Source organism: Sus scrofa, chromosome 6, assembly GCF_054392235.1.
Source record: "Sus scrofa isolate SSC_HxYL_T2T_F1_AM1 chromosome 6, Sscrofa_HxYL_maternal_Yorkshire_Landrace_v2.0, whole genome shotgun sequence".
NCBI classification, from domain to species: domain Eukaryota; kingdom Metazoa; phylum Chordata; class Mammalia; order Artiodactyla; family Suidae; genus Sus; species Sus scrofa.
This window is the reverse complement of record NC_139388.1, coordinates 143144165-143168484: the sequence shown is the minus strand read 5'-3', so window position 1 is coordinate 143168484 and position 24320 is coordinate 143144165. Positions and strand designations below refer to the sequence as shown.

The 24320-nt window shown below is 38.8% G+C and overlaps 2 protein-coding genes across 9 annotated transcripts in view; one reads left to right on the top strand and one right to left on the bottom strand.

Annotated features, from left to right (window-relative positions):
* Window positions 1–24320, top strand: part of TNNI3K (TNNI3 interacting kinase) — a 279187-nt gene that overhangs the window by 194163 nt on the left and 60704 nt on the right. The gene's annotated exons all lie outside the window — the stretch shown is intronic.
* LRRC53 (leucine rich repeat containing 53) lies at window positions 3562–18559 on the bottom strand. Its single transcript, XM_084959121.1, is given in 5 exon segments — window positions 3562–5519; window positions 5522–5977; window positions 9116–9631; window positions 15320–16135; window positions 18472–18559. Coding segments are annotated over 5 exon segments (3834 nt in total).

The window sequence follows — 24320 nt, the reverse complement described above, 5'->3', positions numbered from 1 at the left end:
AGATCTGGCGTTGCCATGAGCCTTGCTCAGTGGGTTAAAAGATCTGGCGTTGCCATGAGCTGTGGTGTAGGTCACAGTCGCAGCTTGGATCCTGCGTTGCTGTGGCTCTGGCATAGGCCAGCGGCTACGGCTCCGATTCGACCCCTAGCCTGGGAACTTCCATGTGCCGCGGGAGCGGCCCAAGAAATGGCAAAAAGACAAAAAAAAAAAAAAAAAAAGAAGAAGAAAGTAAAGTAGGAAAGATGACTGGCTGGCAATACTTGAGCATCTCAACATTATAAATTTAAGCTACGTCTGTATTCGACATGCCTGAATCATCAGTGTATTGCCCAGTAAAGCCTTTACCTGTCCATAGACAAAGTGGTGAGGAGAAGGGAAACAATGGACTAGTTTTCACTCTTTCCTTAAATGATTATTTAGTGAGTTTCTACTATATACATCCCCAGGGATAGATGAGGACATTCAATGGAAATGTGCCCTTAATGGTGCTTAGGGCCTAGCACCAATGGAGATGAACAGAAGAAACACATTAATGATTTTATAGTTAAAAGCCAAGATGAAAGAACACAGGATTAGATTAGGATAGATACTAAAGGAACACTACCAAGTGAGGCACAGAGAGCTAGGTTGGGAAAAGCTTCCTTGAAGAAGTGACACTTGAACTGAGATTATAAGTATAAAGAGGAGTTTTCTGAATGATGGGTTGGTGAGAGAGAAAGACAGCTCAAGCCAAAAGAACATAGGCAAATTCATTGTGAGAAAAGACATAAAGGAGAGATTTATTAGTTATAGGAACCTCCTAAGGAGTGATATCAGACCCTCATTTGAAAAAAACTCATCTTTACATCTAAGACACTGAGTTCCCATTGTGGCTCAATGGGTTACTAACTCAACTAGTATCCATAAGGATGCAGGTTTGAGCCCTGCTCTTGCTCAGTGGGTTAAGGATCCGGCATTGCTGTGAGCTGTGGTGTAGGTTGCAGACCCCGCTCAAATCCCAAGTTGCTGTAAGCTGGCAGCTATAGCTCTGACCTGACCACTAGCCTGAGAACTTCCATATGCTGCAAGTGCAGCCCTGAAAAAGCAAAAAAAAAAAAATAAGATCTAAGATACTAACATCATGCTGCCTGGCCATTATTTTCTAGGTTATCAACTTCACTTCTCATTCTTTCTTTTATGTCTGGCTTTGCTTCATTCCTTAAACTTGAAGCCTATTATTGTCTCCTATGCATGTCTTCTTAGTCAAGACCCATAAAGGTAGATGAGGACAATGACTAGCCTATTGAAGATAGAAGATGCTTGTTGGACAACAGAAGTGGGAAAGTCCTGATGAGTAGACGGGATCTGATTTTGAAAAGCTTTGGATACCACAGTAGGAAATTTGGACGTGAAATTATGGGCAATTATATTTTGTCTCTAAAGTAGTAAAAGATTTGATAAATGTAATTTTCTGGAAAGTTCATGTGAGTTTGATATGAAGGATTTATTCACTGGAAGAATTAATTGTATGTAGTTCCGCTGCTGAGGCAAACACTGAATTATCTCCTACAGTGCACTGGGATAGCTAAGCATTGTTTCTTAGTGTAGGCTGCCTGTTACATGCTCCAAATTACCCAGCAATGTTTGTTAAAATGAAGATTCCGGGGCCCTATTCTAAATCTACAGAATCAAAATCTCTGAGATGGACCCTGGGACTTTGCATTTTAACATGCACTCCTGGTGATTTGTGGCCAATAAAAACAGAGAACTAGTGGGCTGAAACACAAGCAAAAGACACTAAAGTCAGAGCATCAGGCTGGGCTGCTACTGTAGTAGTAATCCAGTTGATTACAACACAAAGACTACAATGGTTACCATGGGGATTGGAAGCAGGGGTAAACCTGAGGACTACTTCAAAGGAAAAGGAACAGAAGGAGGTAAAGGACTGGATTTAGGAAATGGATGAGAGAAAAGAGTCCAGAAGAACTGTCATCAATGCCTTCTGAGTGACAGTTAGTGACCAGAATGCTTTTAGGCCCTTAGATATCAGGGATATTGTTGGCAGTGAGAGGAGAACAAAACTAGGGGCTCTGCAGTAAAATAAAGGTGCTTTAAAAATAGGAAAAGGAAAAAGAGCTACAGAGAAAAAGAGTTACCCATGCTACAAAACTGAGGGAACTGGCAGTTAGAATACAGTAAACTTATTGTGCAAAAAGTTGGCATAGATGCTCTTCTCACCTTCAAGGTGCTTAACGAAATGAAGTGGAATCAGGGGAGGCAGACAGATGGCATAAGAGTTGAGCTCAAGCAGAGAGGGGAGAGGAGTTGGGAGTTAAATCAAGAAAACTTTAAATCTAGGGAGAAAAAGAGAAAGAAGAGATAAAAGTTTAGAGACTTTTCAAAATAAAGTTGTCATTTGCTACCAATTCTGAATAGGAAAGAAAACAGGATCTAGGTGGGGCATGTAAGCAATATTTACAGTGTTCTACTAGTCTGTAAAGCTTTATACTACTGCTACATGTAGATAAAAAGATATGGAGACTTAGATATAGAGCTAGGGGAAGAGAAAATGAGTTGCCTTTGCAACCTTTTTTTCTCACTGGGAAATGTGAAATATTGTAATATTCTATACCACGAAGGTATGCTTTAAACATCTTACTAGGATATCACTAATGAAATAGAATATACCTCTATCTTTCAAACAAATGTAGCTTTGAATAAGAAATGCTTATTCTACCATTGCTTTTAAATCTAATATTTATAAAGATATTAAATTCTTCTGTGCAAGGAGGAAGACTCACACCAAACAGTAGTGACATGCTGAACTCAAGAGCTCAAACCTTGAAAGTTTACATGCTAATGGGTTATTTAGTTTTCAGAATCTTAAGTTAATAACAATTGGCAATGAAGCTTGTTAAAATTCCTTTTGTTCTGGAGCTGTTGTGTTGATTTTGAATTCCCATTTGTTCTAAAATGATTGAAGCCGAGATCTCCACCTAGTGGATTTATAGGATTTTACAGATTGTACAGAAATGGCCTCCTACCCCTGGAAAACCTTCAATTTTTTTTTTCCGTCTTAGAGAAATAACAGTTTTTTTAAGACTTCTACTTAGGATCTGGCATAATTGTCAACAGAACATTGCAAATGGTTGAAATATGCCAATATGCATATCAGCTAGACTACAGTTAACAAACAAAGCTCAATTTTTATTTTCATACCATAATTAGGAAAACAGATCAGGCACAAATATGAATATATAATCATCTGTGTAGAAAGCAATATTGTAATACCACTAATTGAGATGTGTATAGTAATTTCCATAAAGTAAACATCTAGTGTAAATCTGCTCAAGTACTTTTTTCTTATTTAATCTTTCATTTGCTTAAGGCTTTTTTTTTTTAAACATTTGCTTTCTTTTCCAGGACGAGGCACAACTCTTCTTTCTCATTTTCCTACTCCTTAGAGAAGCAAACTCAATTAATTGTCAAACATATCTTGTGGCTCCATCTTTGATTTTTGCATTATATTCAACCATGTACTTTTATTTTATTGATAACAAAGAGTTACTGAGAATTTTCCCTTCAAAATAATGCATTTGAAATGCATACAAAAGCTGGGGGGTGTTTGTGTGTCTTTCTGAAGAAAGCTAAATTTAGAAAAGGATTATTATTGGAGTTATTTTGTTCACTTTGTTCCGTTTCTAAAGGTGATGAATTAACATATTCAGCAGATGGTGGATACAGTGTAGGTTAAGGAGCAGAGTTTTAAGCTTCCTTTATTCTTCTAGGAATTAGAGGCACCTCATTTTTGGCCTCAAAACTATTATCTTCTGCCTCTGGTAAGAGGGAAAGCGCTCTACCAGTCTCCTCTGCCGTGGCACCTTCTTTATGTGCACTGTTATCTTTATCTGGTTGAATGTTTTGAACTTCTCTCAAATCATGCATATTGCTATTAATTTTAACATGTATTTCACTACAAGGTAGTCCATTTTCAGTTTTGTGGCAACTCATGATACTCAGATCCTCAGCTGTAATGGTTGCCTCAATAGAGCTTGCGTCATATAGTGTATGTTTTTCACTTTTTCCATTTTCCCAAGTTTGTTGCTTTTCTTTTGTGGTGCTATTTAAGGTCATCTGTGTGGTCTTAATTAACATACTGGAATTGGCCTTGCTTTCATGGAGCATTTTTTTCTCTTCCTTCCCTGCTATTTTTATCTCCAGTGCTTCAGCGCCATCATCTCTGGGCAATGCATTTGTGCTGTCAATCCCTTTTTCACTACTGTTGGTTAGAGGCCAGATGGCTTGAGTACTAAGAGAGGTACTGAGATCTTTGGGAAGCTCTATTCTATTCTGGTACAGGGTAGAATTTGTCCTCGTAAATGTTAGGTTGCCCTTGGATTGTGTCTGGGGAATGAGAGAGGAATCATAAGTTTCTGTTTTAGGAAGTTTCTCCTCTACATCATTTCCCTCATCCATAACACAACTTTCCACAATTGGATGTGTTATTTTGAGTTTTGTCATTAGTGTTTTTCCTTGGTTTCCAAGTTGTTCATGACTTGAGATTTGCTCGGCAAGCTGTAAAGTTTGATTTTGAGCCAAAGTATATTCCTCGTAGGTGTTAGTCCTATGTATTTGATTCCCTGGGGACAAAGAAAATCGGCTTAGCTCCGTGGTCTTGGATTTGTCCTGCTCTATGAGTTCAGTGGGCTCTGCTGCCCCCTGGTCAGTAGCCCCCTGAGAATGGCAGGATGATAAAATATCCCTTCCTGTATTTTCCAAAGTACTTGGTAAATAACTAGGAACTCCCAATTCGATGTGAGCTGCACCTCCCACTTGCTCGGTTGAGAACTGGGAGTGCAAATGCCTGTGTGCAACCAAGATGGGTGTGGCCTGAGCTGATGTTGATGGGTGTCCATCAGGAATATGACCAGTAGGATGACAATTGTCTCCCAAGGAGCTCTGATTAGCTACAGACATGTTGTTGGCATTGAGCAGAGGATCCCTTTTAATGTTTTTTCTGTAATATGGGGTCTGCTTTGGGGCACGTTTGAGAGGCAGCCTCTTTGCAGTGAATCTAACATAGCTGTTACTCTCTGGCTGTTGGCAAAAATCGGCAGAGGCTGCAGGGTTTATTTTGGCTTCTTTCTCAGAAGCTTTGGAGAATTTGTTAGGTGGCAACAAGACTTGTTTGCATTTCTTTGGGAGTTCTGGCAAGGATTTTTCTGGATGGACTTTGACTTTTCTAAAAGGATTTAAATTTAATTTTATCCTTAGACTTTGTCCTTTAATTTTCCCTTTGAAGTCAGATTGATTGGTTCTCTTCTTTTTCAGAATCTGTCGATCAGTAAGCCATTTTCCTCCTCTGTTTCTCTCCAGAGGATTACTGTTTTTGAGATCCAAGTTGGTCAGGTGGTTACTTTGAGTTTTCTGCTGTCTCCAATGGCTGGACATTTTGGATGACATTACCAAACTCTTTTTTTCTACTAAATCAGGATCATAGAAGCTAACCCTCTTAGGGGAATATGTTTTCTTGATTTTTTTGATAACCCCGAGAACTCCATGTTGTCCTCCCTCGTAAGGAATTTTTCTATCGCACTGTTAATTTGGATTTGCTCTCTCTTGGGCTTTGAATGTTCCCGACGATTTGGCTTCTTTTCTTTCACATAATCTTGAAATTGATCGCAGGGCACATATTTACAGATAAGAGAATTGTTTGGCTGAAAACACTCAGGCCTGCTCCCTTTTAACAGTCCATGAGGACCATCATATTTTGATCTATGTTTTTGTAAGATCTTTTGCACATAGTGTTCCTCAGGCTCATAAGGCTTAGATGATGAGCCTGTAATAAAATGTCTCTGCCTGTGAGGTTGTAAGCCATTGTCTCCTTTTTCTATTGGAGGCTGCCATGATTCATTTGTTAAATGCTTTTCAAGACGTGATCTTGCCAAGGCTGAAGCGGATGTTGCATATCTTCTACTAAATGTGTCACTGCTGATATCTGCTGAACAATAAATGCAGAAATTTAGCACTGATCAGAGTTTTATTAACCTAACCAAACAGATGCTTAGAAACCTTATGAAAGATGCAAAAAGGACTCCTCTGATTATAGCAGTTCTTGAATATTTCCTAATTTTTAACCAAACCCTCAAGGGACATTTGGCAGTTTAGCGTGTTTACAATGACACTCTTTATGGCCACTTTTTAATCTGTTGTGATGCTGATGTAAAAGTTGTAGAATTAGAAATAAAAATGCTCATAGTTGGACATATTTAGATTAGTTGTCAGGTTAGCTTTAAATATGAATAATAACTAAATTCTTTCAAATGGCTATAGTAATTTTTTCTGAAATCATTTCCCACTTGGAACTAAATATTAGGAAGACCATAACACAATATTGAGTAGAATTCAGGTTTCATGCAAAGAATAACCTCAACACAAAGGAGAAATACTTGTGATACTACTGGCTGCATTAAAGCAGAGATAGTATCTGTTTTACTTCACATCAATTAATAGAGTGTTCATTAAACATTTGCTAAATGACTATGTGCTTGGGAATTTGGCTTGGTCTGTGTTGCAGGAATCTGGGACTTTTAAATGATGCAAATTAGTATAATATTATGATACATATTAAATAATACTAATTACAAAAATAATGGTAATTTTTACCATTGATTGAGCATATAGTAAGAGGTAGGCATTGTGCTAAATATTGTACACTCATTATTTCATTTAAGAAACCTGATCCAGGAGTTCCTGCTGTGGCACAGTCGAAACGAATCTGACTAGGAACCATGAGGTGGCGGGTTTGATCCCTGGCCTTGCTCAGTGGGTTAAGGATCTGGCATTGCCATGAGCTGTGGTGTAGGTTGCAGATGTGACTCGGATCTGGTGTTGCCATGGCTGAGGTGTAGGCCAGCAGGTGTAGCTCCAATTAGACCCCTAGCCTGGGAGCCTCCATATGCCACAGGTGTGGCCCTTAAAAAAAAAAAGATCTATTGATCTATTGGACAAGTCCTATTATCCTATCATGTTTACAGAGAAAGAACAAGTTTAGAGAGGCCGAATGTTTTCCCCCAGTTACATGTCAGCCAAATGATATGGGCAGAACTTACCAGGTCTGTCTGATACTAAACCCTATCCTCTTCCACAATGCATATTCAGTTGAATTTTACATCTTATCAGTGTACTGTCTCATGTTTTGTGAAATGAATTGTTTTATCCAAAGGAATAAAGAAGTGTTTCTTTCAGTGGTAGAAAGAGGTGACCTCAGCTCCAACTTGCATCTAATTCTAATCAAAGATCTGCCTGCAATTCTCTGGGTGACCTTGGAGAAACCACTTACTCACTAGATATCAGGAGATTAGACTAGATAGGAACCTCATGTGGGTATAAAATTACTCTGGGGAAAGAATTTCTAGCCTTTATCACATTCTAAGAGATTTCTGTTGCTCAAAGATAAATGTTGAGAACTATTGGACCAGGTCCTCTCTGCAGTCTCCTCTCCCCCTGAAATACTGCAATTCTGTGTTTCTGGGTTAGAAGGCATAATTAGAGTAATACTGCCTCTTACTGACTCCTGTTCTGGAGCTGTTGTGGCCTTGGTTGTTTTTCCTCCAGTCTCTGTCCTTTCTAGCTTCAGTACAATGCCTGGCATGTAGCAGAATTTCAAGTCTTTCTTAAAAGTAATTGTATTGCTTTGACAAACCAGCGTTCTCTGCGTGAAACAATAGACTAGGTTTGGTTTTGTTTTTTTTCTTTTTTCTTTATAGGGCCACATTCACAGCATATGGAAAAGTCCCAGGCTAGGGGTCGAATTGGAGCTACAGCTGCCGGCCTACTTCTCAGCCACAGCAACACGGGATCCGAGCCTCGTCTGTGATCTACACCACAGCTCATGGCAATGCTGGATCCTAAACCCATTGAGCAAGGCCAGGGATCGAACCCAAGTCCTCATGGATCTAGTCGGGTTTGTTACTGCTGAGCCGCAACGGGAACTCCAAGAGACTGGGTTTTAAATGGCTAAGGGACCTCATTCTCTTTAGTAGAGGTGTTTTCCACAGAGAAGTAAAAACTCTGGACAAAGCAAAAATGAAACATCTGCCTAAGGTTTGATTCTGTGGAAAAGCTAAGTGCTTATTTCTTTATAGCATAAAGCCAATCTGATCAGGTTTCTATGGCAAATGTTTTCTTCCTTGGCCATTATTCTTTTCAGTCAAATCATCAGGTCCCAGAAACTGGTAAGACCTAAAGTCTGAGGAATGCAGTGAAATAAATTCACATCCTGCTTTATGCCATGTGTGACATAACATACGTTTCCATTCTTTTCCAGTTGTCCCCACATCCATCCTTAGGGCCGGATCCCCATGGTAAAAATTTCTTGGTGCATCACCTGTCATTCATATTCTGAGAGGAAGCTCTGCTTGTTGTAAACCAATTCAAATAAATGACAGGAGCCTCTTTACAGGGCAGCTGTCAAAGTTTTCACTGCTGAGCCTGAAAGCATTACCTTACTATTCAGGGAGAAAAAGGAAGACATTTAATTCATTGCTTCCACCTAAGTATTGACATCACCCATGTATGGTGGGTAGATGTCATGGCCAGATTCACTTGGCTCCCAACATGGGACAGTGAATTAAGTCCTGACTTTCCCTGAACTGGGAAGTTATCATCCCTGACAGCTCAGCAGGCAAAGTATGTGTCTTGACATCATTCCTGAAATGAATCACTCGCATTAGAAGGCCCATTCTTCTAACATGTCATGCTCTGGGAAGGTTGCTCACTGCAGAACCAGCATTAGAACTGGAAGGATGTTGGGAGAGAAGCCAATACTCAGCCTCCCATAAATCTTAACCACACTATTGATATTTAAAAGCCTTTTTAAAAAAAAACAAAATGTTAGGTGTTGGGTCATGACATCATGACATCCACTTTCCAATAAGCTCCTGAGGGGGGAAGGGTCTATCTAGACCTCACTCCAAACACATGTGCATACATACACACACCCAGTATCTTTAGGAGAAGAATAGACTGTTGCTACCAAGATTTTTATGCCATTTCTCTTTTGAGGAAGTCAAAGGTAGCTTCCCCTTCAGAGGGATTTCAAGCGAGTGGGATTTTCTGAAACAAAACAACTCACCTTTTGTTCTCCTTGCATGTTGTGGCAGAGTTTGTGGCTGGAATTCCCCTGGCTCATGATTCCTTAGCTTTTCAACTCTCTTTGGACAGTATCTTGTAAGCAAGCTGGCTTCATTAAAAGCTGCCATATTCCCAGGAGGCTCTGAACATCCTGACTGCAGCAATCTGCCACCAAAGCAGAAGAAAGTGCTGTCTGCCCCACGGCCCTTCCCTTTCAGATTTCTAAATGATCTGTCAAGGGCTGTGGGCTCAGAGGCCAGTACTGCTTGATGGCTGTTTTCCTCTAAAAGTGGCATTTCCTTTCTAGCCCCCATGATGGACATGACCTTTATCTCATTTTCCTGAGTTAAGTGGCAGTTACAGTATCCCTTAGCGTGGTAATTTCTTGCCTCATGATCACACAGGGATTCATCGAAGGTTCTGCAAGGAAGGTTTTCTGATGTGTGTTCGTTTGCTTTGCCTTGTTGGAGTTTCCAGTTAAATACAACTAAACCTAGGCAAGTGAGACCAACAGCTCCTGTGACAAACAGAGAGACTATTAAAAGATAACATCGAAGGAAGAAACATATAAATCACCAAATGTGAAATCCACAAACATCAAGGTTAATGGCTTAAAGGGCATCAGAATAGGTGAGAAATCTTTCACCATGTGGAACAGTATTAGTTCAGATGGAGGCTTTTCCATCAACATCATTCTGTTTTCTAATTTGGATCTTTCTTTGTCTCTGTTAAAAATTACAAGAAACAATACCATCTGGAATGTCTTTGATAGGAAAAGGGTTTTGTTTCATGGGCTGAAATTCATTCAAGATAAAATAATTCCTGCATTAAAATTCTTCTTTCTGCCTATGGGAAATGAAACTTAATTATGTCTTAATTCCATAGTCAATAAAAATGACCACATTTAGTATATACCCTGAAATTCTCATATACAGTAACCTTCTCCCCTCAAAGAAAAAAAGATCCTACAAGCTATTGCAATATTTTAATCACCTCTAAAGATTCATCCCATACCTTGGAATACATCATTGGCTTCTATTAGCATAAAGGCCACACTCCTTGGCATCCAAGATTCAGTGCAATCTGGCCATAGCCTTCCTTCCTAGCCTTATTTTTTATTATTTCTCTAAACACCCTGTTTCAGATTCTTCAATCTAGTCTTAAAAGGTACTTCTAAGCCTTTGTGTATGCTTTTAGTGAAGCTTGTAATACTTTCTCCTATCTCAGCTTACTTGATTTTATTTATCCTTTAACACCTACATCAATACCTCCCCATTTCTTGACATCTTTGCTATTTGTTTCCATCTAGCAAAGATCACCCCCTTCTATGAACTCCTGCAATAAAATGATTGACACCTAATCTCAGAATTCCTGGTACTGTCCTTTCATGTTCTCTATAGCTTATCCTCTAAAATTTACAATTTTAAATAAAATTGTAAAGGCAGTGTTTCTCAGACTCAAGTGCAGAGTCTAACCTGTGTCTACCTGTTTGTCATCTTGACAAATGGCCTCCTCACCCTCCTAGATGCTCAAACCAAAGTCTCTGAATTACACCCAGCTTTTTCCTTGACAAAGTGACCTACTTTTTTCTTAGCACTTGTCACAGTATAAAATTATTGCATTCACTTGTTCATTTGCTTGGCCACTGTCTGCCCACCCCTGCTAGAATAAAGCACTGTGAGGAAATGGACTTTTTCCATTTCAGTCTTGTTTGACATTATCTCTCCAGTCCCCACAAAGCTGGTACAGAGGAGCCACTCCAGAAATGTTCATTGGATGTTCAGAAGATTCGGTTTATGAATTCTAACAATGAAAAGTGATGAGTGGTCTAATCTTACAAATCTCCAAAATGGTGAACAGGAGAATATGGTGTCAGTATAGACTGAGTTAGGAGCTCTGTGTCCTATCAAGTCTAGCTCTTTCTTAACTTGCTGTGTGACCTTGGGCATGTCAGTCGCCCTGGAAAACTCAGCCCCCTCACTCTGGAGATGAGGACGGTGAATGAGATGATAGCATTCTAGACCCCCTGATTGCACTATGACTGGTTCTCTCCACTGCAGACCACTTTAATGAAAATGTGAAGATATTTTTTAAACTTGAAGGCAAAGAGAAGATGTCAGGCTTTTTTTTTTTTTTTTTTTTTCATTTTTCCTGTTAAAGATAAAGATTAACAAAATGGAATGGAAGTGTCTGGTAAAATCTGCCAACCTTTGTATAGTTTACCAGATCTTAATATCTTAAATCCCATTTTAATTTTTTTGATAATAATACACTCTTGGATAGTGCTATAACATATTGAAATCATGAGATCTCTATTAAAAACAAAACATTTTTTTAAAACATAGTAGTTAAGTCAGAACATTTTAATTACCAGATCCTAGAATCTGGGTTATTCTAAACAAAGGTTTTGGTTTTTAAATGTTAAAAACATGGGAATAATATAATTTTAGAAATATCACTATATCTCTTACAGGGAGTAAGAAAACTCAGGATTCAAAACTCTGTTAAAATACTTTTCTTAGGCATGTTTTCTAACCTCTCTGAGCCTTATTTTTCTTCCTATATCAAGAAGGAGTAACTAATACCATTTAGAGATCAAGTGAAATAATATATGTGACATGTTTAATACAGTACTTTGATATAGCAAGACTCAGTGAAGGGTCATTGTTATATGTTATTGTGGTTATAATTGCTGCTGCTGCCATTTAGATTGTCCTATAAGATCCTAGAATCCTCAGCTGTTAGGAAAAAATCCACAACAAATCATTAAGAGAATGCTTTGTATGGCTGATGTAGTCACTAAACCAAATCATAAAGGAAAGAAAGATCTAAATTTTCTTAAACACAGGAATTCAGCCATTGAAATGAGAGTAGGTATAATCTGATTATGGGATAAAGTTTCTCCTGTAATTGTGTCTAAACAGCGAGGAACCACTCACTCTCCCGCTGTTGATGTTAGAGCTACATCTGTATCACTCACTACGAAGGTATCGTCACTTGCTATTAGTGAGAGAGTAAGAGCAGTGAATGAAGCTTGTAGACAGGCTGAACCTGCTATCAAGAAGGTGGTTGAATTTTCACTGCCATGGGCATTGTTGCTATTTTTAAAAAGCTTTCTAACAATCTCCCAGAGTTGGAAAAAATTTCAAAATTAAAGGTAAAAATTCATTGAAGTATTGGAAATGTTACAGCATCATGAAAGCTTTGTCTTTTTTACCAGTTCACAGATTAGGAAGTGTGAAGAGGTTAGGTGCCAATTAACCACTTATTGGTTTTAAATTTGCTGAGTGTGATTATTATATATTCCTTGGAATTGTAGTGATTGATTTACAGCCAAAGAAGAAAATAGAATCAGAGGTCAAATTTTAGTTCTAAGTCTTCTTCCCACAATCTAGAGGTGTAGATTATTGACCACACTTTTACTTCAGAAAGCATAGAACCCTTAGAAGGAATAAATTGATAATATCAAAATTCAGAGTTGTTTTAAAGATGCATCTCTCTTAAAAAAAAAAAGCATCTTTAACAATTAATCAATTAAAGGTTCCTTGTTGTGATAATTTCATACTTTATAACCTAACATGTATGTAGTAATATTTATAATTTATGGCATTATTTAAGCTTCCTATCATTTTGAGAAAACTTTGGAATTTTCCAGAATTTTTATCTATCTCTACGCTAATGTAGAGTTGTTAACTTTGCAAAATCTTTTCTGAAAGATAAAGTAAAAGATACTAAAAATTACTCTATTGTAATACTTCCAAGGCAGTGTCCTACAAAACACTAATTCTATAAAATCCTTTGTGAGAAAAAAAAGGGGAGAGTTAAGGGTCAAATAAGTTTGAGAAGTGTTGCACATTATAACTTCCTCTTAGAAATTTGTAATGCTCATTAGAAGAATGAAAAGCAATGAGAAATGCTGCAGTAAAGAAGCCTGTTTCACTTTATTTAATTCAGCATTATTCAAATCTATTTACAACCCACAACAAAATGCTTATATGTGTACCTGTGTGTTTTTATTTGAATATATATTAATTTTCCCCTAGAATTAGTATTCTAAGAAACATATTTAAGGAAAAAAAAACCCTTGTTGCCCTATTGCTTTTGTCTTTTGTGGTAAATACTGCCAAGGTTACTCTTTTATTTTTCCTTTTTTTAGGGCCTCGCCTGCAGCATATGGAGGTTCCCAGGCTAGGGCTCGAATCAGAGCTGCAGCTGCCGCCTACACCACAGCCACAGTAACACAGGATCCAAAACTCATCTGCGACCTACACCACAGGTCATAGCAATATCAGGTCCTTAATTCCCTGAGTGAGGCCAGGGATCAAACCTGCATCATCATGGATTCGAGTCGGGTTCATTTCCTCTGAGCCACAACAGAATTCCCTGGTTAAGCATTTTCTAAAACAATTTCTCTTTCTGAAAGGATTTGAATTCACTTCCAAGTGAATTTGATTACTACTGGTGGTAGTTTCATTGTCCAGACCTGACACTGGTCTCCATCTATCCCAATTAAAAGTATAACTGTCCGGAGCTAAAAATCTGATGTTCAAGGGATTCACTGGAAACATGCTGTGAAATAATTATTTACAGCACATTTTCAAAATGCATCAGTTCAGTCCTGAGTGCCCTTTGCCAGCCTCTGGTCTTCCAGTGTTGGGGCACCCACCCTCCCCCCACACACACACACACACACACACACACACACACACACACACACACACACACTCCTCATCACCATGGTTACCCACAGGTACAAAAGATTTTATCATGCATTTCAAGCATACAATCATTGAGACAGATAATATGACAAATCTCATGCAGATTTGGTCTTCAGCTAATGACACCAAGCATCACATTACATCCTTCATCCAGTGAGATGTAAGGATAGCTGATGCATAGTTTAACTACCATAGAATACTGAAAGGGTTGAATATTATCCTCTCCTTAGTCAGGGGTGTGAGATTATGGCCTAAATTTATGAACAATTTAGATCAACAGAGATCTTAAAAGAATTCAAAACCCCCAAACAGGAGGAAATCAAAGCATAGAGCAGCTAAATAATTTGCCCAAGTCACACAGCAAGTAAAAGCAGAGGTAGGTTTAAAACCTGGATAATCTAACTGCAAAGCATGCACTTAAATACTGTACTACCCAACCACTATGGAGTAAGATGCATCTGACTGTCATAATAGCATCTCCACTTGTACTTGGTAACGCCCACTGATTCTTACTACACCATGGAAAGGCACAGAGATGTGAATCCTTTGAGGAAAGAAACTATGCCTCGTCATTTTTTAATCCCTATCTCCTAGCATCTTTTTTTTTTTTTTCTTTTTGTCTTTAGGGCCTCACCCGTGGCATATGGAGGTTCCCAAGCTAAGGGTCGAATTGGAGCTGTTGCTGCCAGCCTATGCCAGGGCCACAACAACGTCAGATCCGAGCCCTGTCTGTGACCTACACCACAGCTCAGGGCAATGCTGGGTCCTTAACCCACTGAGCAAGGCCAGGGATCGAACCCACAACCTCACAGTTCCTAGTCGGATTCGTTAACCACTGAGCCATGACGGGAACTCCTCTCCTAGCATCTTAATGAATGCAGCAGTACTCCTCAGCCAGTGGATGGCTGATGAAATATAGGCACTATTCCCTCATTACAGACAAGAAAACTGAAGTCTAAAAAGCAGGTTAACTTACTTAAGATCACAGTGCTGGTTATACTAGGACTAGAACTCTTGGATTATGGTTCAAGGTCCTTGCCTCTATGTTAACAGCTTCTTTGCAATAGGAAGTGTTTGCAACCTTGCTAAATCAGCTAACATCCTCCCACACCACCTATAACTTCCACAAGCCCTGGCAAGGCTCCCCAACTGCCTGAGAAAGGCATCACTTAGTGTACTTCAAGAATATGATGAAGGAGTTCCCCATTGTGGCTCAGCGGAAAAGAACTTGACTAGTATCCATGAGGGCGCAAGTTCAATCCCTGGCTCTGCTCAGTGGGTTAAGGATTCAGCATTGCAATGAGTTGTGGTGTAGGTCACAGAGGCAGCTCAGATCTGGCGTTGCTGTGGCTGTGGTGTAGGCCAGCGGCTACAGCTCTGATTCGACCCCTAGCCTGGGAACCTCCATATGCCTCGGGAGCGGCCCTAAAAAGACAAAAAAAAAAAAAGAATATTGCAAAAACCTAGACACACGTCCTCTGGCATACCTGCAAAGCCAAGGACAGTCAGCAGAGCTACATCTTGCCCTGGAAAGAGGGGGCTTCTATCCTTTAAAACCAGAGTGAGGTTGGCAGCCTTGGAATCACAGTTGGTCTCAGACAGCCTTAGCACACTCTTTGCAGCAGCCACAGATCTGGTGGATGGCTGACAACTTAGGTCCTTGACATTCCTGAGCTTGTGAGTAGAAGACTTTACGTAGTTTCTTAAGAACCGGGCAAGGGGGTAGAGATCACAAGTGCAGCTCCACTGGTTCTTATCTAAACTCAGGAGGATTAACTGCTTCAATGGAGTGAAAACATCAGGCATGTGGGCCAACCTATTTCGGGAAAGGTCCACTTCCTGTAGTTGAGGCAGGGGCCGGAAGGCATCTTTCCCAATGTAGGAAATAAAATTGTTAGATAAATCCAGATGCTTGAGGCTGTGGAGATGAGTGCCTCCAAAGGAACTGTCTGTCAGATTAGTGATCTGATTCCCATCCAGCTGGAGCCGGGTCAGGCCCCTGGTGTTTCGGAACCAAGACCCTCGAAGGGTGCGGAGGGCGTTATTGCTGAGTGCCAGCACCTGCAGACTGTGGAGCCTGCTGAAGGTGTGATCCGTGAGCGAAGAGCTGGATATTTGGTTGTGCTCCAGCAACAAGGTCCGCAACTTTGCAAGGCTGTACAGGGCGTCTTCTCGAACATCCTCGATGCTGTTCCTGCTCAGGGAGAGCAGGGCAAGATTAAACAAGAGGGACAGATTTGCGCTCTCTATAGAGGAGAGATATCCATCAGTGATGATTAAAGCCCTCGTGGTCACAGGGGCTGCTGTGGGGAAGAAAAGCACAGACTAGAAGCAAGTACACACACGTGGGAGGGGAGAACCGTGGAAAACGGAGATAATCAATACCCCCTGAGCAATCTTATCACCTGAGGAAGAACAATAAACAAAATGAAAATGACTCTCTGATTTCTCAGTTTAAGGGGAAGGTGGCTCTTTATCAGAATGATGGATTTTTATATTCTTTGTTACCATGACATGTTTATTTGAGAAACATAAACCCATCTGTTCCTTTAGATGTCAAATTTAATTCACTGTTTGGGATTATCATCGCTGATTTTTTTTTTGGAAAGTGGCTTTTCAGGCTTTCTTTCTGTGAGGCTGTGTACCGACCTGCTCCAGCCCTGCTAGCCCGAGATTCGCTCAAGAGCAGAGCCCGTATCTGGGCTTCCTAAGCAGTCTTCCACTAGCAGGGTATATTTACGATGTGAAGTCAATCATCTTTTCTCTCCAACATGAAGGTGCAGTTTGGGTGGGGGAAGTGAGAAGAAGCGTCGCTTTCTGCTTTTTAGCTCCAGGCTAAAAGTTGGCAATATAGAATAAGGATCTATATTCTCCCCAGACAACCCGAGGATCTGTCAGTGGGGTTCTCATTATAGTCCAGGCCATCTTGGCCTCCTGTCTAATATCTGTTCCCTCCAATGAAGTCCATCATGTGATGACAGGTGGTACTCAGGGCTTCCAACTGTTAAATCCCTTCACCATAATCACCCCAGAGCTATCTCTGCTCTGTCATTAGAAATCAAAGCGTTTTAACTCAATAAAGATGTATTATAATCATGAGTTATTGTAGCACATCTTTATCATGCTAAAATTGTTTTGACTGCAAATGACAGTGTCATAAAGATGGAAGAGTCCATTGTCCCTGGGAGGTCTACAGGTGATATTAGAACAATCAACCACAGGGGAAGCAAGTCACAATTCCTTTACGAAATTCAGACTACATCACTGAAACAAAGAGATTTTAAAAAATGTCAGAGACAAAGGATTTTCACAGTGCCTTCTTTTGGAAGAATTATATCTATCTCTGTAGCACAAGCAAGCTTAAGTCATGGGAGTCTTTTGTTTGGGGGTGGATATTTTTAGTGTTTATTACTGATGGTTTGAATTTTATTAATTCTGGCCAATTTGGCATTTTGTTTCTTTCATCATTTTTTGATGTGGGCTGAGGGAGTTTTGTTTTCAAGGATCCCCGGTGCTCTAGGGATTTCTGATGATGCTAAGGGAACAGGCTATTGTGTCTGTCAATTACTTCTTGTCTAAGACCAGACAGGCCCCACTCACAAGTCATCCGTTTACTTCTCTGTGTTAGGAATCTAACTTCATGGATATGGCATTCTGTAAATGAGAAGGAAGATGTGAAGGTACGACAATGCAGATGAGCAGTACTTGTTTGTCACAGACATCAGCTATCTCTGATCCCCACCCCAGCCCTCAAAAAATGTAGTGAAGTCAGGAAATCCATTTGAGAGGCTGGGAGTTGAGTGTTTTTAAGTATTTTCAATACAGATTGGAAACAGTGTACAACCAGCTAGCCTTGAAACTGTCTCTTTCCTGTCAGGAATGACAATATCATCTACCTCTTAATTCTCGTGAATTTTGCAAGTGAAAGAACTCATTTTCTTTCACTCCATCTTAACTCAGACTTGTTTCCGAAATTTTTCCATTGGCAGAGCGTATAGCTTGTTTATCTCTTTTTGGATATCAGGATGTAAATCACATTCTCCTCAAATTTCTTAATAAGGTGTCTTATTAAATTGTTGACTTAAGCAAGCAATATGTAATGAATACAGGCAGTGCATCTTGTTAGCATTTCTACAGCTCATTTACCACCAATAAAAAAAGACTACACTTTCAAAATTAGATGCACTTTGATAATAATCTGTTTTGCTGGTACATCACTTAAATCTTACTAATGCTGAACAATTGTAGTTCAGGTTTCTGATGCATTGATATTTCTGCCAGCCCATGGTAGGGTTGAAATCTGCACAAAGTATGGACAAAATAAAGTTAAATTTATCTAATTTTTTTCTTTTATTAAAAGAAGTGTGTAGCTGAATGAAATGACGGCATTCTTTCATAATAATAAAATCTCAATTACTTCTGAAGGTTTGAAAATACTTTTGGTTGAGACCACCAATTTTGGTTGCACAAAGGGGAAAATAAAATATTATTATCAATGTTTAATCCCTATAGAAGGCTCGCTCTTTAAAAGTTCACCTCTTTCAGGCCCAACCCAGAGAGCAGCCAGTACAATAAAGGCATAGCAATGAATTTGCCGGGTACACTGAATATTGCTTTTTAGAGTTATTGGTTTTATTACCTACTATATAGGTTAGCTGGTGACAGAGGGTTACATCTTTGGTGCACACCGCACATGATGCAGGGCAAGCTGCCACCAACCGTAGCATAATGGCAAAGAGTATGAGCCATCCACCTGAAAGGAGAGTAGAGGACAATGTATGTCATTATGTTGCTATTTATTATCCAGGGATTTCAGTATATTCAGTTCATGAGGCATTTGTTGATTTCAGCTTTTTAATGAGCACCTTAGGTTCTCAAATAATGCCAGATAAATGGCTAGAATCCTTAATTTGAATAGAATTTATGCTGAATTTTTATAAGCAACAAGGCTATGTTATACATCAAAGGAAAATGTAGCCATTATTTATAATGACTTTAAATGGAGTCTAATCTTTAAAAATATTGAATCACTATGTTGTACACCTATAACTAATATAATATTGTAAATTTATATATATATATATATCCACAATAAATAAACAAAAAACAAATTGAACTGTTAAAACATTTGACATAAATTCAGAGAACTTATATCCAAAGCACACTCATTTGTATATATTATTTAAAAATTAAGTTACTTTGTAAAGCACTTGATAGTTTGTTGAGCTTTTGCAAATACATTACTTAATTCAATTTTTTTAATTCTGCAATTCAGTTCGAGGCTGAAAAAACTGAAGCTCAGAATGGTTAATAAACCATCCAAAGTCACATAGCTATTAGATATTTAACACCAAGTCTTTTAATTATCAATCCAGTGTTCTTTCTAGTATGCAGAAGCTAATTTCAGGCGCTGAATCTTACATAATTAAAACTAAATTATTCTTTATGGATATAGATGCCACACTTAGAATGAAAACATTAAGTTCACAATCTCTGTCTAGCTTTGATTTCAACTGACTATACTATCTTAGATAAATTAATTTTTCCAGTTTTTCATGTTTAAAATACAAATAATAAATGCTTACCTTACAGAGTACTTTAACAGTTAAATAAAATGTTCTAAGTGTTTAGTAAATATCAAATTTTACCATTATTTTGATTCTTTCTCAGCCCTCCAATGAAATATTAACACCATTTGGATTTAATGTTCAAAAAAAGATCATTTGTTTATAATGTATCCCCTGACTGATTTTAAACAACTTGAAGCAAATTCCTGTTGTTGTTCAGTGGGTTAAGGACCCGACGTTGTTTTTGTAAGGATGTGGGCTCCATCCCTGGCCTCACTCGGTGAGTTAAGGATCTGGTATTGCCGCAGGTTGCTTCATGGGTCACAGATGCTGCATGGGTCACAGATAAGGCTTGGATCTGGTGTTGTTCTGGCTGTGGTGTAGACCACAGTTGCAGCTCCAATTCAACCCCTCACCTGAGAACTTCCATATACTGCAGGTACAGCTGTAAAAAAGGAAGGGGAAAAAAAAAAAAACCTCTACTCATACAAAAAAAGATAGATTGAAAGTAAAATAAACTATAAATAAAACATAAAATAATTAATTCTATCATTCTTTACCTTTTTTTTTTTTTTTTTTTTTTTTTTTTTTTTTTTTTTGCTTTTTAGGGCCACACCCACAGCATATGGAAGTTCTCAGGCTAGGGGTCGAAGTGGAGCTACAGCTGCCAGCCTACACCACAGCCACAGCAATGCTGGATCCCTAACCCACTGAGCAAGGCCAGGGATCAAACCGGCATCCTCATGGATCCTAGTCAGGTTGGTTAACCTCTGAGCCATTGAAGGGAACTTCCTAAACAAATATTTTTTGAACATCTTCTGTACTCTAAGCACGCTCAAGCCACTCAGGATAGAATAGCAGACAACAATAAATCTTCGACCTCATTGGGTGCACATGCTCTGGAGAGATGTAAACAATAAACAAAAAATATGAAAATATTTATTATTTCATCTAGTGATAATAAGATGGAGTAAATGGAGCAAATAAGATGGAAAAAAATTCTGATAAAGTAATATTTGAACAAAGAACTGGAAAAGGTGAAGGTGTTGGCCAGTCCAGGTGGAAAGAATGGCACATAAAAAGTCCTTAAGGGCATCATGTGCTTGGCCTGAGGAGGTCAGGTAGGCCGGGTACACAAGAGGAAGATGAAGCCAGGAAATAGCAGGGGCAGGCTGTGCATGCCTCATAGATGATGACAAAGGCTTTGGGTTTTTTTAATCTGTATAAGATGAGAGTAATTGGAGGCTTTAAGAGTGGCATTACTTCATCTGTAGTACATTTTTAAGTGATTATTTTGGCTACCACATTGGTTTCTACAGCTTTATAATACAGTTTGAAATCAGGTAGCATGATGCCTTCAGCTTTGTTCTTTCTCAAGATTGCTTTGGCTTTCAGAATCTCTTAGGATTCCATAGAATTTTAGGATTTTTTTGTTCTATTTGTGTGGGGAAAAAAATGCCATTGGAATTTTGATGAGGATTGCACTGAATTTGCAGATTGCCTTGGGTAGGTATGGATATTTCAACATAATTAGTTCTTCCAGTCCATGACCATGGAATATCTTTTATTTGCATCTTCTTCAAGTTCTTTCCTCAGTATCTTATAGCTTTCAGTGTTCAGGCTTTTCACCTCCTTGGTTAAGTTTGTTACTAGGTTTTTTATTCTTTTTGATGCAAGTGTAAATGGGATTACTTTCTTTATTTCTCTTTCTGATAACTTGTTAGTAGTATATAGAAATACAATAAGATTTCTTTATATTGATTTTGTATCCTACAACTTTACTGAATTTACTTCTTATTTCTGATGGTTTTTAGTGGAGTCCTTAGGGTTTTCTATATATAATATCAAGTCATCTGCAAATAGTGAGCTTTACTTCTTTCTTTCCAAGCTGTATGCCTTCTATTTCTTGTTCTTGCCTAATTTCGATGTCTAGGATTTCTAATACTATGTGGAATAAAAGTGGTGAGGATGGGCATCCTTGTCTATTGCTACTATTAAAGAAAATCTTTCAGTATTTCACCATTGAGTATGATGGTAGCTATGGATTGGCTACCATGTTGGGAGCATACTTTTAATAGGCAAAGAATAGAAGCAGCACAAGTAATTAGAAGGAAATTATAATAATCCAAGCAAGAGATGATGGTGATTGAGACAAGAACAAAAGTTAGTCATTCTGTATAATTTTTTATTATCATGATGTAATTTAATGTAATATATCTGAGCTCAACTCAGTTACCTTGTGCAATGGAACATGGCATGTTAGGTATTCAGGAGTTAAACAGACCTTTGCTTGCCTTCAAATCATGTTCTTGCTAATGAAATAAATACATAAATACATAATTGCAACGAAAGAATGAAAGTAAATCTAAATAAAAATAGAAAATTATTTGGTGAAATCCTTGGACACTTTAAAAAGGATGTATTTTGCGAGTTGGGCTTGAAGAGGGAAGAAGATTTCTATGGGCAGAGAATAAGAGTTAGATAATTTCATTTTGAAAAAATATTAAGAACAATGTCCTGCTTTGGGCAAAAGATATCTCGGTTTACTTCATTTAGCTTCCCTGGGCTGCATAGACTCTGCCCTATGCATACACGGTTCAGAGGCAACTAGAAAATTAGGCCATTTATATGCAAAATCTGGGGCTTTCCCAGACCCCCTTCTTCAAGGATTTTCCCACAAGTTCTAGTGCTTATGTGTAATAAGCAGTGTTCTAGGATCACCCTCAAGATTCCTGCCCCCTGGTGTACATGCCAGGAATATGCCCACCCCTCCATTTGAAAGTATATAGAACCTGTATGATGAGATATTGCCCCCATAATTATGTTTCCTCATATGGCAAAACAAACTGGGTGGGTCTGACCTAGTCAGATGAGCCCTTTAAAAGCAGAGAATTTTTCTCCAGATGGTTACAGGGGGAAAAGTTTAGAGAACATGCCCTTACTGGCCAGAAAGAAAGTAAATGGCTCTGTTGTGAAGTGCACATAGGCACCATGTGGCAAGGAACCATGGGCATCCTCTAGAAGCTGTTTCCTTCCATTGGCAAGGAAACAGGGACCTGAGTCATACAACCACAGGAAATGAATTCTTCCAGTACCAGTAGACCTGGAAGAGGCTCCTGGGCCTCAGATGAGAATCACAGGGCTAGCTGACACTGTGATTTTAATCTAGTGAGACCCTAAGCCAAGGAGCCAGTTAATGTGTATTAGACTCTGACCAATGGAAACTGTTAGATAATAAATGGTTGTTGTTTTAGACCACTACATTTGTGATAATTTGTTATAAAACCATAGCTAATATACTCTACCCTGTTGCCCGGAATTCTGTCCTCTGGATCTTCAGGCAGGCAAACCTGCAGGCTTTCCATCAGAATTTTAATTGCTCCCTAAAGTATAGATGGGGCCTGCCCTTAGGGTAAGTAATATTGTTTGGGTTTTTTTTGTTTGTTTGTTTTTTTAAAAAGATGGGAGTTCCCATTGTGGCTCAGGGGTAACAAACTTGACTAGTATCCATGAAGATACAGGTTCAATCCATGGCTTTGATCAGTGGTTAATGATCCTGCGTTGCTGTGAGCTATGGTGTAGGTCACAGACACAGCTTGGATCCCAAGTTGCTGTGGCTGTGGTGTAGGCCCCAGCTGCAGCTCTGATTCGACCCCTAGCCCTGGGAACTTCCATATGCTGTAGGTATGTCCCTAAAAAGCAAACTTAGCCCATGCCCTTCCTTTCTTCTGTGACTCCCTTCCTTCCAAAATCTACCTGTTCCTATTCACTCTCTAGTGCTTTCAGGTTACTATCTTTTACCTTTTGTCCAGAATTTGTAGTTGTTTTCTGGGGGAGGGTTGATCCAATATAAATGCTATTTGTCCATTTGGATTCTGAATACATTTCAAAGGCAGAATGATTATGATTTGCTGGTAGATTAGAAGCAAGAGCATGACAAGGAAAGAATTCAGAGATTATCCCATGGATTTTGGCTTCTGCAAGTGAAAGGATGGAGTTGCCATTTACTGAAGCAGAGAAGACTATAAATACAAGAAGTTGCATATGTGAGTTTAGAGTTCAAGAAAGAGTACTGGGCTAGATATAGATATTTGGAAGTGGTTTTTTAAAGCCATGAGACTGAATTAAATCCTCGACAAGTTAATTCTAAATAGAGAAGAGACCCAAAGACTGAGGCCTGATGTAATATAAAATTTAAAGATAAAGAGAAGTGAAACCAAAAGAGGAGACTCAGAAATACCAAGTGAAAGTGAGGAAAAAAAATAATGAGAAAATAGTGACCTCAAATCCAATTGAAGAATGTTTTAGGGACAAAAGAATGATTATTTTTATTTAGTGCTATGCCAAGTTAAGATGAATTTAGCAATGAGGAGGTAGGTCTTTGTATCCTTGACAAGAGCAGTTTTGGCAGAGTGTTATAGGCAAAGGCCTGATTGGGGTGGAGGACAGATGGAAGGAGAATAAGAGCCTTGAAATTTAGGCAACTCTTTAGAGCAATTTTGGTGAACAGAGAAGTGAAATAGTAGCTTGAGGAAGAAATGGAGTCAAGAGTTTTATTTTGTTGTTGTTTTTTTTTTAAGATGAAAGACTTAATGAGTCTGTGTATTGATGGGATTAAACAATAGAAAGGGAACACTGATGATGCAAAAAATAGATAGGAGAATTATTTTTAGAGCAATGTCCTTGAGTAGGTTAGCAAGGATAAGATCTAGTACACCAGTGAAGGAATTGCCCTCAGATAGAATGGGGCAAAGTCATCTGTAGAAAAGGGAATAAAGGTAGATTATGCAGGTTTAGACAAAGCTGCATGGTTGATGTAGTGCTGAGAACTTGAAGTTTGAAGAAAGAGAAGATGCAGAATAGCCATCTGGAATGTGAGAGAGCAAGTGAGCTAGAAGTAGGAAATAGGCTCTCGAAGCAG